This window comes from Polyodon spathula, chromosome 10, assembly GCF_017654505.1.
Source record: "Polyodon spathula isolate WHYD16114869_AA chromosome 10, ASM1765450v1, whole genome shotgun sequence".
Taxonomy (NCBI): Eukaryota; Metazoa; Chordata; class Actinopteri; order Acipenseriformes; family Polyodontidae; genus Polyodon; species Polyodon spathula.
This window is the reverse complement of record NC_054543.1, coordinates 7516989-7532634: the sequence shown is the minus strand read 5'-3', so window position 1 is coordinate 7532634 and position 15646 is coordinate 7516989. Positions and strand designations below refer to the sequence as shown.

At 40.3% G+C, this 15646-nt stretch overlaps 1 protein-coding gene across 1 annotated transcript in view; it reads left to right on the top strand.

Annotated features, from left to right (window-relative positions):
- LOC121321765 (cadherin-23-like) overlaps positions 1-15646 on the top strand; it is a 162653-nt gene that overhangs the window by 64552 nt on the left and 82455 nt on the right. Inside the window, exons 10-12 of the mRNA XM_041260921.1 lie at positions 1074-1262; positions 6133-6282; positions 6634-6792. Of these exons, the coding sequence (XP_041116855.1) occupies positions 1074-1262; positions 6133-6282; positions 6634-6792 (498 nt within the window). The remainder of the gene's footprint in view (positions 1-1073; positions 1263-6132; positions 6283-6633; positions 6793-15646) is intronic.

The window sequence follows — 15646 nt, the reverse complement described above, 5'->3', positions numbered from 1 at the left end:
CAACAGACAATTACAGGTCACCATCCAGTGTGTGTTTGTATGTGTGTGTGGGATGTTTTGAAAGATTCATCCACGTTTAATGCCGAATGCACATTCCTGCCTGATTTCTCTTAATTAAAATCAATGATTTAAAAAAAAAAGATTAAAAAATAAAATAAGAATAAAATAAAAGTAATTCAACAGACTTCTTAACTTCAATAAGCAGGGGGTCAGGAGAGAGAGAGTTCAGGCAGCGCACTGAAGGATAATTACTCCCCTTGACCTCACTGAGAGCATCCTTTCAGTTTCTCCCTTCCGCGAGCCTCTTAATCAATAAACTATTACACTATTTCACTGCTCTCTCTCCAGCTGGATTTCATCCCATTGTATTTCAGTTGAGGTTGCTTAGATTTTATTTTATACTTCAAGTGTCTTTTCACTTCACCAGACACAGCGCCACAGATTTCTTTGGAGGGATCATATTTAATAATAAGGAAAACTATTCCCTGTGGGTTTGAAAAAGTGTTGCCCACTTTCTGTCAATTTTGAAACCCTCAGAATAACAGTTATTCACTATAAGCTCTCCGGTCAATATTTGTATACGAAGGGTCAAGTTTTTCAAAGTGTTTACTTCAATGGGCTTGATTTAGCAATGAGCACAAATGCAAATGCACTTTTTTTTTTTTTTAAAGGAACAAAATCATTTAATCTCTATACTATAGAACTAGCGAAAGATAACTTAGGTGCAGAAATGGAGCAACTCCTTGCCAATTTTTTGCTGTTAAAATGTTTTTATTCCTTTAAGAAAATTAATTTAAACAAGTCTTTTCAGAAGTTGTTTTTGCTGGGATAGTTTGTATCCACCGCAAACACAGATAGGGAATCATACAGAACACATAATTGGATATTTAAAAGGTTCGAAAAATGAATATTAGAAATGCTTACCTCTAAATTGCTCATATTGGCTTATCATGTAAAGTAAGAGTTGAGGGTTTGTGTATTTAAAACTCCAGATCGTTATTTTGGAAACTGTTGTTTTTGTTTAGTGGATCCTCTAAAATGTTGTTGCTAAACTTTTTTTTTTTGGTTGCCAGGGAACAGAGCTGAATGATGACCGCACCCCCTCAGAAGCCATGGTAACAACCAGCTTCAACATCCTGGTCATCGACGTGAATGACAACGCGCCACAGTTCAACAGCTCTGAGTACCGATTGCGCATCACTGAGCTCGCCCAGGTGGGCTTCGCGCTGCCCCTCTTCATACAAGTGCAGGACCTGGATGAGGTGAGCCAGGGGAGAGGGGCAGTGGGGAGGGCAGAGGGGTATAGGGTTCAATAGCTTAGAGTACCACTTGCGCATCACTGAGCTCGCCCAGATGGGCTTCGCGCCGCCCCTCTTCATACAGGTCCAGGATGTGGGGAGATAAGGAGTGGGAGTGAATAATAGAAGAGGACAAAGTGTGGACTGAGGGCGGTGGTCTTAACATTAAAATATCAACATTGAAATATCAACCCCCTCCCCCAACCTATTGACAAAGCACCCATACTGCAGGGTCCAATCGAAACCATCGATGCAGTTTGTGCATGGCAGTCCTGTTTTTTTCTATTGGTGAGTCTTTCCCTGTCCAATACACTGCAACATCAGGTTCCCTTATCTGTGTGCTGCATTTGAGGAATTAGCCTTATCTGAGCCCAAAAGACCTGAATTTCCCATTGTGGCTACAACGGGCTCATGTATGCTCAGTTTTACATCATGTGTCGTGTGTCCAGCTTTTACAGCTTAACTTTATCTAACAGTCTCCCCAGCGCACACATACACACACACACACACACACACACACAGGTATTCACGCACACACACACAGGTACTCACGCACTGGAACTAGCGGCAGATTTGACTCAACTACAATTTAATTTGCTTTGGAAGAGATGGGGATAGGGCATCAAATTATACCGAACTAGGAAAATCAATCCGTTTGAGCAGAGATAAGCTGAATGCTAGTCTAGTCAACTCTGATTGATTCCTGTGCCGAGACCGAGCAGGTGGAACTTGATAGATAACTCAGAGAGAGGAAGGGGGAGAGAAAGGGGAAAGAAGGTGAGAAGAGAGGAAAGGAAAAAGAGAATGGGTGAAGTGGGGATCAGAGAATAGTGTGACAGGGAGAGAGGAGGGAGCTGTGAAGAAAAGAAAGAAAAAAATGGAGAGGTGGGCTGAGAAAGGGAGGTGGATGGGGTAGAGATATTAAGAGAAGGGAGAGGCAGAGGAAATGTGAGAGGGTGAGAGAAAATGAGCAGAGAAGAAATCAGGAATGTGATAGAAGTAGAAGAGAGGAGAGGGAAAGAGACCTTCTGAACTGTAATTGTGAAAAACGTCTCCAAAATATATCTAACAGTTTTTTTACAGCACACCTGAGAACTGATAAAAATGGTTTTAACACTGCAGAACATTAGCAGTAAACTGTGCTGCAGTGTAGACAGATAGTGAGAAAATGATTTGTCTGCTTGAGAAGTGTTCAGTGTCAGGCCTAATAGGCTGTCTGCTTTTTTCTGAAGGGGGTGTAGCCACGTACGGACAGCAATTGCAGCGGAGAAGGGAGAGAGCAGGAGGGGAGATGAAAAGAGGGGGAAAAAGAGAGAGGGGTTGAGCAGAGGGAGGGGGATAGAAAGGAGAAAGGAAGTTTTAACTTTGTTGACTTCACTTGAGTTTCTTTTTTATCTTTGTTATTTGTGTGTACTGTACTGTATTTGCTAGAGAGAGGTAGCAAAGAAAGGGCTAAGGAGAGACTTTTATCACACTTTATTTTCAGTAAAATTAGACTTCAGCTAAATCAGCATTTACAGATTGATGCTCAGTTCATCAACACAGACTTCACATAGAGCACCATTAGAACACCAGAGAACCTCAAACATGTCCAAGTTATGCATTAGTTTGTAGTAATTCAATTTTAATGTAACCCTACATTTAACAAACATGCTGAGGCGAGAGGGAGAGGCAAAGAAGTGAATGGGAGGGAAGGAGGGAGAAAAACAGAGGGAGTGAGTGAGAGGGAATAAAGATAGAAAAGGGAAAAGATGTGGGGAGAAGAAAAGGAAAGGTGGATAGCAAGAGAGAAATGGAGAGAGAGAAAGATGGAGAGAGGGAGAAAGAAAGAGTTTGAGGAGGGGGGAAAGAGGGATGGAGCAGGAAGGGGAGGGGGAAAGTGAGGGAAAGGAGAGATGGAGAGAAACACATACAGTGCCTAAAAAATATCTGCAACTCCTGTAATCCCTTCTGCACTGCACCACCAGAGAGTCAAAGATGGATGATATTGGTATTTGCCAACAACACGGGCACTCACTAGTAGAATGAGACTTGGTTTGACTGCTGGGATTTGCGTATCAAGCAGGGAGCGTTGCAGAGGCGCTGGATAGCAGTGCCGACAATTCATTTTTAATCAGACCATTAGCATAATTGTAATGTCTGCTAATCATTCCCCAAACAGCCAGGTTCAAATTAAAAAGGAAAGAAAAGCAATTGAATGGAAATGGCAAAACGTTTAGAGTGCAGCTTGCGACTCCACTTCCGTTTGAAATCTCTTTGCTTCACAGAATAGTTATCCTGCTCGGAGGTGGATTGAAAGTACAATCGGCACTTAATCCATTCTGCTATCTTCCGTTATCTTTTTGGGGTTTTGATTGTTTTTCTGGCCGGCTGCTGTCTCCCTGTGTGTGCTTTTATGTGTCATTGTTTGTTTGTGTTTTTGCTTGAGAAATGATGTGCAACTGTTCAGGATAAAATGTAGAAGCAGCTGATTCAAAGGGTAAGAGTTTTGTCATGGTTACAGCAGAAACTCATTTTTTGAAAGGCTAAGTTAATACAACTATAAAAGGGCTTCCAGAAATGTATTGTTTTACTTTTCCTGTATCACACAGCAATATATATTTAAACAAAATCTCATTTGGTTCAGAAATTTTCACATTGTTGCCAGCACCACCTACTTCACATGTAGCTCTGGGCTGGCAAAGTTGAAAGGTCATATCTGCACATGAATGGAATGAGGAAGTCTTAGGCAGTTAGGATTCTCCAGACAAGCTCAAAGCAAGGTAAAGGGAAGTGTCAATAACTCCCTATTGGAGAAACAGTACCCAGAAGCACTCGCAATGACTGCAAACATCATAAAACAAAAAATTACATTTGTAGATACTTTCTTCTCTAGTTAAAGACACATTATTAAAAGCCTTAATGAGCTAATAGAAGAATGGATGGGAAGCTTGAAAGAATCTCTATTTCCCCGAGTGTGGGTCCGGTCTAATAAACCTTTCGAATATAGTAAACTCTAAGTAAAAAAGGTTTCCCACAATAAAATCACAGCAAAGTGCAATAAAAGACAGTAAGCATAGGCAAACATTGTATATTAATAAACATGGCAGACTATGGTAAATGCATTGTATAAGCATGGGAAAAGCATGGGAAAACTACAAAAAAAAAAAGTGGTTAACTTTTATAATGGAAGTAACAGTGTATTATGAAAATTACACAGATTAAAAATTTAAGTGCAGATTTTTTTTCAACATTTGATTCTTCCTAAGAGCACTTTTAAATTAAATTCATTTTAGTACTGATTTAAAAAAATAGACCATCTTATTTTAAGCATTGATGGGAAGCTCAAGCCTATTGTGTCTGTGCTCAATTAAGTTGCATTAAAACAAGACTAGATACAGCACTGCCAGAATTGGATGCACATATATGCTTGCTGCTCATTTGTAGCTTGTTTAAACAAACATCAGTTGCAGATTCAGGTCTGTATTGGGAGCGGGCTGAAATGTAATCTTCAGGCTGCATCAGAGCGATAAGAGCGGACCTCTGACCAGAGAAAGGGAGATGAAAAAACAGATAGAGAGACAGGGAGAGGGAAAACGGAGCGATACAGTATATGCAGATTACAACAGTCAAATAGAGAGAGAGAGAGAGATACATTAAAAACAGATGGCCAAAAGTTTAGACGTGTAAAAAAATTAATTAGGGGATATTCATTTAAAACATTTTAGTCAAAGATACAAAAAATACTTTTTCAAGTTATGAAATAAAAACAATAAAAATAACTGTACCCTAAACGCTTTAAGGTGGTTGTAGCTAAAAATAAAAACACAACTCAGTAAGTTTTATCATGCACCACAAATAGTTTTGAAAGAAATAAATGCAATAAACAGAATATGCAAAATATTTAACCCTAGCCCCAGCTCTAGCTCTAGCGCTAACTATAGCCCTGACCCTTACCCTGACCCCGACCCAAACCCTAACCCTAACTCTGACCCTAACCCAAACCTTAACCCTAACCTTAACTCTAAACTCTAACCCTAGTCCTACCCCTAACTTTGTAGACTGTAAAGTGTTGATCCTCATTACAAGCCATCCCTTGTAAAAGTTACCAAGGTAAATTTGCAGGGCAGTTTTGTAGTTTTACCATGCTTTAACCATTGTGCGTTTTCTATACTTCACCACAGTTTGCCATAGTTTTTATCATGTGCTTTTCCATATCTATCATGCTTGCCTGTGTAAGTGTGTGTGCGAGTGTGTGTGTGTGTGTGCATTTGATCAACGCTGTCTGGCTCCCCTCTCTCAGAGCTTCAGTTTTAATTAAAGCCGAATTGAACAGAGATAGGTGTTGAACTAATGAAGACAGTAAAGGGTTTGATTTTCTGTCACCGAGTCTGACAGACAGGGGTTATCTCACAGCTGGGCACTGGGGTTTCTGCTTCACAAAACCTCCTGGGCAATCCCCCACCCCCTCAAAAACTAAACTAATATAACCTTCCAGAATATTTGCCATGACACAATATAATTACTGAGAAATCCACTGCCTGCCACACTGCAGCTCAACACATTCTTAAACCACTGAGGAACTCAAACCCATTGCCCAGCTCTCTAACCACTGAGCTACTCAAAACAACATACACATGGAATCTGACTACAGAATTGCAATGCCAGTCTTATTAACTTATAACCAAACTTCAACAAATATATATATATATATATATATATATATATATATTTTCATATATACACACAGCTGTTATAACAGCTTGCCTGTATTTGCTGGGTTCTAAAACCTTTTCTGTCTGTCTGTGCAGGGTCCTAACAGCATGTCTGTGTGTCTGTGTGTCTGTCTCTGCAGGGACCTAACAGCATGTTCCAGGTGTTCCTGACTGGGAACAACTCGGACCACTTCATCATCTCCCCCACCTCTGTCCAGGGCCAAGCCGACATTCGCATCCGTGTGGCTGAACATCTGGACTTTGAGCGTCTTTCCAGCTACCGCTTCTCAGTGAGTACCTCGCTCCCCTCCCTGACCTCCCTCCATCACACCCTGCCCCTTGGATAGGAGCACCTCTCCAGTTAGCCTATCTCAGTAAGTCCTTCCTTTCTCTCCTCTTCCCCTCCCTCCATCCTCTCCTCTTCCCCTCACTGCCTTCACTCCCTCCATCCCTCATTTCCTCCCTCACAACCTCCCCTGTTACCCTTCCCATTTGGATAGGTTCTCGCCTCTCCAGCTACCAGTTCTAAATGAGTACCGTCCTACCCACACCCTAGACTATGAGTGCAGTTACCAGTTCTCATTGATCCACATCCTTTTTTATTTTTTTATTCTTAACTCTCTGATTATTTGTTCCCGCAGTTGCTGGCGAACGAGACTGCCTCTGAGCATGCTGGCTTCGCCCGCGTTCAGATCGACCTCATCAACGAAAACGATAACCGACCCATCTTCACCAAATCGCTCTACAATGCCAGCCTGTTTGAAAATGCCACTGTAGGGACAGCTGTCCTGCAGGTCCTTGTAAGTACAGTACTGCCCAAAGGGAAATGGAGGACGTGTTTTTAACCTGTAAAACTCCCGCTCTGAAAAATATAGAAAAGACTAATTGATCATCAATCATTGAGGAAGGTCCTTTGAACCAACTTTCTAGTGGGTACTGCTTATTGCTAAAATAAAATATATTTTTATTCAATTGATTCTTCCAGTCATAAGAAAGATGCACCTGCATTAGCAAAAGAGTAAGATGCTTGTAACCCTAAAAAACCCTCTCTTACTTGCGCTGCCAGCAGTGTGAACATTGACATAAACATAGTTAAATCTAAAATGGAGTCTGAAAAAAAATGAAAGGGTAATGAAAAATGTGTTTAACCTGTAATATTTATGCTTTGTATACACTTCTTGCATTATTTTAGTCTATTCTTTTATAACACTTTTGATGTTTGCAGTTTTCCCCCATGCTTTTCCCATGGTTATACTAAGCATTTACCTTGGTTACCCATGCTTTTTAATATGCTGTACCATACCTCTCTGGGCTTTACAATGCTTATCTATGCTGTACCATGCTTTCACAAGGTTTGCTCTAGCTGCCCTTGCATGTGTTTTGTTTTTGTTGCTCTGTGTTGGAGTACAGAGATGCTGTGAGCGCAGGGTGAAATGAGTCGGGACGCGCTTCTACCTGCTCGGCTCGTTAACAGATGGCACTAAATGGCAGTCTGGAAGAACGTCTGGGTTCTGTGAGAGTGTCTGCTTATTTCTAGCAGATGTTTAAATAATTCATTAAGTCTGCATTAATCGGAGTGATTGTTGTGATGTCTTTCCGCTGCTGGAGTTGCAGGGCTGGGAGTGGGGGGTGTTAGCAGCTCTGCAGTGTCAGTTCAATCACACAGGCTGCCTTTGTCTAAGGAATTAATGTCATCCTCACTAACACGCTATCTAATGACTTCTTAGAAGGGCGAGTGTGGCATTTTGCTATGAAAATTAAACATGAACTCGAGATTGCTTTGTTATATACTGTTTATATTGTGTGTGGGAGCATGTGGTCAAATTTGCCATTGTCTTTATTAAACGTATCAAATATTCATGAGTGGTGCAACAGGAATAAAATGTGATTAAAACACATATCACAAGCAGAAAAAATATTAACTATTCTAATCTCCACAAGGTCATGGAGCGACATTACCCGAGTTGTAGCTAAACCACACATATCTGCATTGAACTTCTACTCTAAATCAGATCTAACAGTTTACCATCTTGAGCTACACACACGCACCCACACACACACGCAGAGGTCATAGTGTATGCTGGCAGTTATCCCAGGTTCCCAAATCCCAAATCCCTTGTCCTGTCTGACAAATGGAAACCGCACCTCACGGTCTGATAAGTAGTGTCTTGGGACACCAGCCCTGTCGCTGAGGCCGACCCTCTGATGAGTGTGTGTCTTCCTGCTCCCTGTTCTTTAATCACTCGCTCTGAAGGAAAGCCGCAAAGGAGAGGAAACAGAAGAAGAAGAAGAAGAAGAAGAAGAAGAAGAAGAAGAAGAAGAAGAGCTATCTACAAAGTGCCACCCCCAGCACAATCTTTCCTTCAACCCCACTTTACAGGACACAGGCCTATCGAATAGTACCTCCGTACTGTAACCATTCATTTTGCCAAAAAGCATGCCAGATGTTCAAATCAGACCAAAACATGTTGCATGTACAAAAAGTTAGAAAGAAAGGATCGTTCTTATAAAGACAACAAGGGACAAGCTGCAAGAAGAAAAAAAGAAGTTTGGGAAGCAATTAAAAAGATTAAATGAGAAGAGCTCTTGAAAATGAAATGGTACATTTTAATGAGTTTAGATTGAGAATAATTGAGAAGATAAACATGGTTTCCCCCAGTCTTCATCACCCCTGTTCTTTTATCTGTAAGAGTGTGGCAGAGGGGTTGCAGTGCGCAGGTGGTGTGACGTCACGGACCAGGAAGAAGCAACACAAAACAAAGAAGGGCAGGGCAAAACTGAAGCGCAACGGCGCTCAGCGCGTTTATTAAATAATAAAACAAAAGATTTAGACAAATAACACAAAACAAATGGGCGCGTTGGCCGAACAAACAAACAAACAAACAAACAAACAATAAAACACTAACAAGTTTCGTGCTGGTTAATAAACCAGCATGTCCAGCATTGTTATTTCTGATTATTTAGACTCAAGTCTTGCCTCTGACACTCTTCTTTTAATAAGCCTGGAGTGCATCTTTTTATATTCTGTGGCTGGAGCCTTAATTACCTAATTTTAATACAATAATTACCTTAAGGCTCCAGCCATATTCCCATGAGGGTTCTAGGGAAGGGGTTTTAACCCCATGCCCACCAACTACACATTGTAAGCCCGGCTTTTTCGCCGGCCTCAGACAGTAAATAATAAGATGGACTGCTTCGTCTGCCTGCATAATAATAATAATAATAATAAAAACTTACATAAATAAATACCAAGGGGTGGGCACTTTGCCACAAAGACGTGTAGATATTTTTTCTTTCATACAATGATAGGTTTCTAGATGCACTTAGAATCTACATAGCAATAATGGAATTGCAACATGTGTAAGGTTTGTTCCTATGTAGAGAACCGCAATTGTTTTTCACCCTTATTTGAATACTCATTTTTTTGCTCCCCCTAGGGTGTGAATATTTACCAATGTGTCCAACAAAGTGTATTAAGATGAATTGCCTGGTGCTTCATTTTCCTCTGTGCATCCACAGGCATGTGGATTTGAATATACTTTAACTAATTCTGTTTGCATTGGGACCGGGGGCTCAAGGTAGCTCATATATTTCCATCTAACATTCTGTGGCACTGTTCAGATTGCTGAGAGCGGGAAGCAAAAAAAAAAATTTAATAAAATAATGATTGGATGGTTTCCCATTTAAACAATCAGCAAACTAGTAAGGACAGCCAGGGTTGTGATGTTAAACTGCAATTGGGAGGATGTAACTGGACTGCACCTTGTCCAGGTTTTCTTTTTTTTTTTTTATTTGGTGCCATGAATCCTGGAGTTATGCAAACTAGCATGAGTCTCATGAAGTCTTGAAGAAGTGATTACCTGCTAAGGGAGATCTAGGGCCTATTTGGATCTTCTGAGAGATAAATTGTAGTTTTGTCGACCCACGTTACAGACCTTCACCAAACCACAACTTTTACTGGCAGGACTACAATCAAGATGGCGGGACTACAATGAACATGGTGGCACAGTGACGATAACTGGACAACAGCCAAGATGGGGGGACTACCTTTGTTGACAGGGCTACAACCAAGATGGCAGAACCAGGACCAAGATGGCAGAACTACAACAAAGACGGTGGAATTACAAACAAGATTGCAGAACTGCAATCACAATGGCAGGTGTACACCCAAGATAGCAGAGCTATACCCCTCGCTGGCAAGACTGCAGCAAAGATGGCAGGATGTTTTTTCTCCTTGGTGATAGTAACACTTTAGAGTAAAACATTCTGGGACTCCTCCTGTGGACCATGTTTTGAAAGTAAAATGGAAACTTCTTCAGTGAGGATCTTTAAAAGTAAAAACAAAAACAAAACAAAAAAACAAAGCTTGCTGTAAATTGTTTCTGCCTATTTACAATTGTTGTAATCCTCTTAGGAAACGTGCCTTTCCATCAAAATTGGGCTCCACTTGTCAAGTAATAAAACATTTGGCTGGGGAATCTCTTTAAAAATTGAACTGTTCTTGTCCTTGTTTGATTAAAAATAAAAACAGGAAAAACAAACATTGCCATGAAACTACATTTTTTTGTAATAACAAAATAGTTTTTCACTATAATAGAGGTTGGGAGAGAGGTGTCGCTGTGGAAATGGCCCTGCCCCAGGACTCTATCATCATATTATTAGACCCTGAGCGGGATTCTTGTACCACTCAAGTCAAATGCACTGAAGCCTTCACTAGTGTCACTAGTGTCACAAAAGCGGCTGTCTATTCTTGTGTGACAAAGCCATAGGAGATTCTTCCTAAACGCTCAATTATAAAGTCTGAATGAAAATAAATAAAAAATAGTGGACAGTGTTTTTGGCTAAAACATTTATCATAATTATACTGCAACATTTGTCTACTTGACTTGAGTTGAATGCAGCTGTACCTCGATGTTTGTGCTAGAGAATGTAACTTCTGCTTGTGCTGAATATTTAATCCACTTTGTGCTAAGGGTTCAGCTCATAGCCTGAGTCATAAAGCATACAGTACTGATAGCCTGGGGCTGGGGGTCAGAATCTAGTTTTGCAAAATCATAGAATACTAGCTGCACAGGTGCAGTCTGCATCACATGAAAACACACACATACCCAGTCACATCAGACACAAGTGTGACATGCACAGGGGCTAACATCCTTATAGCTGGAATGAGCTGACATGAATAAAACAAGTGTTTCACTGTGGGCTGAAGTTAAGCTAAGAGTTCTTCCTTTGTATTCATAATCGAGGGGGGGGGGGGGGGGGGGGGGGGGGGGGGGGGGGCGGCTAAGCAAAACTCCAACTCCAACAACAGAAGGAAAAAAAAATGACTGTAGGAGTCATTGAAGTTTCTCATTCTTTTTCATTCTGCAGCTCCTTAAAGAGCTGTCTCTCTCTTTCCTTTTGTCGATTTTGTCCCCCAGTCTCCATGTGGAAAATCAATAGTTCTCTGTGTGTCCCTGCTGGGCAGCCCAGAGTGGAGCAACGGTGATAATGGAGCTTTATCTCAGAGGGCTCCGCTGCCAACGCACTCAATAAACTGCGCTTTAAAATGCAAATGGCTCATTGCCTCCACTGACAGCGTCTCTCCCTCCGTCGCTGAAGGGAAGCGGTTTGGAATCACAGGTGGAAACAGACACACACTCGCTCGGGAAACATTGTCAGCCATACGCGGGGGTGGGTGGGGGAGGGGGGCACATTCACTGACACGTACAGTACAGGGGCTCCACACAGCCTGTTTCTGAGACACTTCAGACTGCTTGCCTACTAAATAGTATCTTGGCATCTCTGAAAAAATAATAGTCTGCTCTGAAAATATATGCAAGTGTTTTTATTCTGCAATAATACCGCATTTTCATTAGGAAAAACTAATGTCTGGGGGTGGTGCTTTAACCCCACTCAGACCCCTTGTTTCAGACCGTGTTTGCTTAAAATCTGGCATCCTTGAATAGATAACTCAACAGCAAGACGTTTACATAATTGACGACTGCTACAGACATTTATTCAGCGCACCTTTAGAAGTTGGTATGATCAAGGAAGAAGGATAAAGAAAATAAAGTCAAATGGTAATTTTTTCTTGCAGTGGTTCTGCTGTAAGAGTTTGAAATTCTCTTTCTTTCTTGCTTGCTTGCTTTCTTACTGACTTGAAAACATATAAAATAATATCTTACTCCCCTTTTGAACGAGTTCTGCATGTTTGCCGTTGAGTATTGTCTGCCACCAAAGCCCCACTTCTCACACGTACACACACACAGCTTTCCTTTTCAATTCCATTTAGTTTTTAATAGATTGATGTTTAGATGAAAGACCTAAAGACGTTAGGGACTGTGAGTGGTTGATAGACAGCCCGATCGGCCGGCCGTCAGTCATCTGCAAATATACATAATCGCTTTGCAGATAAATTGATAAGCAGAGGCTGCTACACTGGGCTTTGTGAGCATTAAAGGCAAATAAATTAGCGATCTGCGCTCAATGGTTTGGAATTGCTTTTTATTGCTGCTCCGTCGCTTGCCTCTGCCTATGAGATATGAAATTCTACTTCGATTTCTTGCTGCCGGTCAGCAGGAGATGCAGTGCAGGATGTCTGTGTGCCAGTTTACAAGTTTACAGACGGTAGGATTAGTTTAGATCAAGGCTGTTTGACTTCTCTGAGGCTGTTAGCATTATCGAGGCAGCATTATCGTTTTTAGCATGGGGCTGTGGGCTCCAGAAACTCCCATGGAGAAAATGCAACTCAACATCGATATTGTGCACGTATTTCGATATCAATAATATCAAAGTCTTCCAAAACACAGAAAACTAACTATAACACAATTGCATTATGAAACATATACATATAGACGTTAACAGATATTTACATACGAAAAGCAATAACTTACTCAGTATCTTCATATCCATGGAGAAAAACAAGGTCTTATTATATTGTTTTACTATTCCATGGCACCATCAGCTACCTCAAAACCGAAATATTTATATTACTGTACTTCACTGCGCAGACCAGCCAGTCCAGATGTAGTTGAATCTTCTCTAATGCACGACACATCTAAATATATTAAGAAGCCTATTGTGTTATGCTGAATGTTGCATTATTTTGTGATGTGTTTTAAAAGTACATATTATTTATAATACCTAAAGTTCACATTTTAAAAATACATTGCTAATAGTGTAAGTAATCACATGGAAAAAATGCAATGAACCACTGACACATCTAAGAGTAATCCCAATAATGCAGCATGCAAATTACGTTTGGTACCTTGTGAGCACGTTCTGCATGGAAGAAAAAAATAACATATTTTAACTGATTTTCCTGTTTATCATGTTTGTTTTTAGTTTGTTTTTAGGTGTGAATCCCTTTTAAAAAAAGACGGTCCTGTTTCTTAATTAGTTGATTCGCGCACTTTTTGAAAATATAGTTTTCCGGTAAGGGATTGGGCTGTGAGAGGAAACAGGTGAAGAAGCTTACGAGAGAGGGTACACAGGTTGTGGATGTGTTGTTTTTCTTGATTTGTAGCTATTGATTGTTTTAAATACATTTGTTCAATGGAATAAAATGGTTAAATAATATTATAAGTGTGCTGCTTGCGGAGGACTATATGGGACTAACTGAGATTGGTTTGTATAGGGTTTGTTGTATCTACTTATAAAAAATAAACTTGAGTATTAGTAATAGAAAATATGCAAGCGCACGTGAATTCTTTTTAATCCCACGATATCGCGATATGGAAATTATTATCGCTATCGAATGATATCAATATCATATCAAAATATCGATATTGGTGCCCACCGATACTTTTTAGTGTTAGTACTAGTTTACATGTTGTATTAAAAATATATATTTTATTTTTAACGTAAACATGCTATATAAGATGCACAGTAATCGTATTAATAATTATAATCGGCCACAGTTGACTCTAGGGGGTCATTTAAAGTCTATGATCCAATCTTCTGCAACCAGATATTACCCAAAGATAAAGTTAAAATAACATAGTACAAGTGTGTGTGTGTGTGTGTGTGTGTGTGTGTGTGTGTGTGTGTGTGTGTGTGTGTGTTTTGTAGGTGCACAATGTACAAAGACTACACAACCTTTTAAAATAGATTTTAAGGCCGTCACTGGCGTATTTGCCTCCTGTTTGATTGCTTTGTTTACTCTGACAAACAGACGCGCTGATGTGGTTGTAGTGGTGATTGAATCAGAGGACTGAGCAGAACTCTTCAATTCAATTAGCTGCTGTGTCCGTAGGGTCTATACATACTTTTACACTGTACAACTCTGTCCCAGTGTCGGAAGGAAACAAGCCTTTATCTCAAGGCATAAAGAGGTGGGCATAGACAGTCCCTGTCAACCATCATGAGATATGAGTAGATCTATTTATTTATGTATTTATTTATTTTCAAACCACCTAACAGAATTGTCTGATGTCTATTCTCTCTTGCAGTGTCCTGTGGAGACTGTCTGTAGTTACTGGCCGGTTAGGATGCTGATAAGCGAACGGGATGGTTTGAATAAGAAAAGGCAATGGAAAAGTCGCCGCTTTCTGAGTGGGGCTGGATCAGCGCTGTGGTTGTCACAGATTTTTGACAGTCCGTAATTGGTTTCTTTTATGGCTTCTGTGAGAGCTTCCGACAGAAGCAATTTGGTACCCATCAATTTGAATTCCATTTTTAAATAAGAGCAACCAAAAAAAAAAGCACTTGCATTCCTTTTCCAAAGCCAATTTCACTGTTATCTGTTTGTTTGTTTGTTTAAGGTTATTATTATTACATACGGTGTAAAAGTGGCTGTTACTTATATTTGTGTGAACAACATTAACAAGAGAGGGAGTAAACGGAACAAGACAAAAGTCAACAGTTTTGAGATTTAAGATTGTTTTCTTCTATGTTTAAAAATATAAAAACTAGAAATAAAGACCTTCATTTAAATAACTTTTACCTTTAAAATATATGTTTTCTTTTAATTAATAGAAAATTGATCTGCATTGTCAATAGTGGTAATGAAGCATACAGCATACATACTCCCACTATCACTACCATCCACAAATATGATCTTTTGCACATTTAGTTTCTCAAAGCAGATTATTTTAGGACAGAGCAATATCTAAATGATGATCATCTATTTTTGCCTTAAAGCCCCCACTCTTTGCTGATTTAATATACAAAAAATGCCCTTACTTGTATAGCAAGGTGAGGTGTAAACGCACACTCACACTCACACTCACACACACATGCACACATACCCCCTCCCCCCCCACACACACACACACACACACACACGCGCGCACACACACAAGTCAATTTACTGGCTGGCAATCAGTGTGAATTCCAGACTCTTAAAGGCTTTATAAACTTCAATTCCTTGTTCGCACCACCGCCTGATAAAATTGCCTCCCTGCACTTAAAATGCCAGCAGATCAACCAAGAAAGCCAGCCTGCCATTAGACACTCAAAAGTCTGGTAAAAATGTAGACTGTGGGAGCGTCTGCGTTACTGGAAATGGGAAGAAATGACTGGCAGCTGTATTTGGCATTCGAACCCAGGCCTCCAGCTTCTTGGTTTGTTGTACACTCAATCCCATCCTCTCCTGGATGCATTGGTGCAAGGACTCTGAAACTGGAAGTCTTTATAAAAATAAAAAAAAGCATTAGAAATCAATAGTGGGTA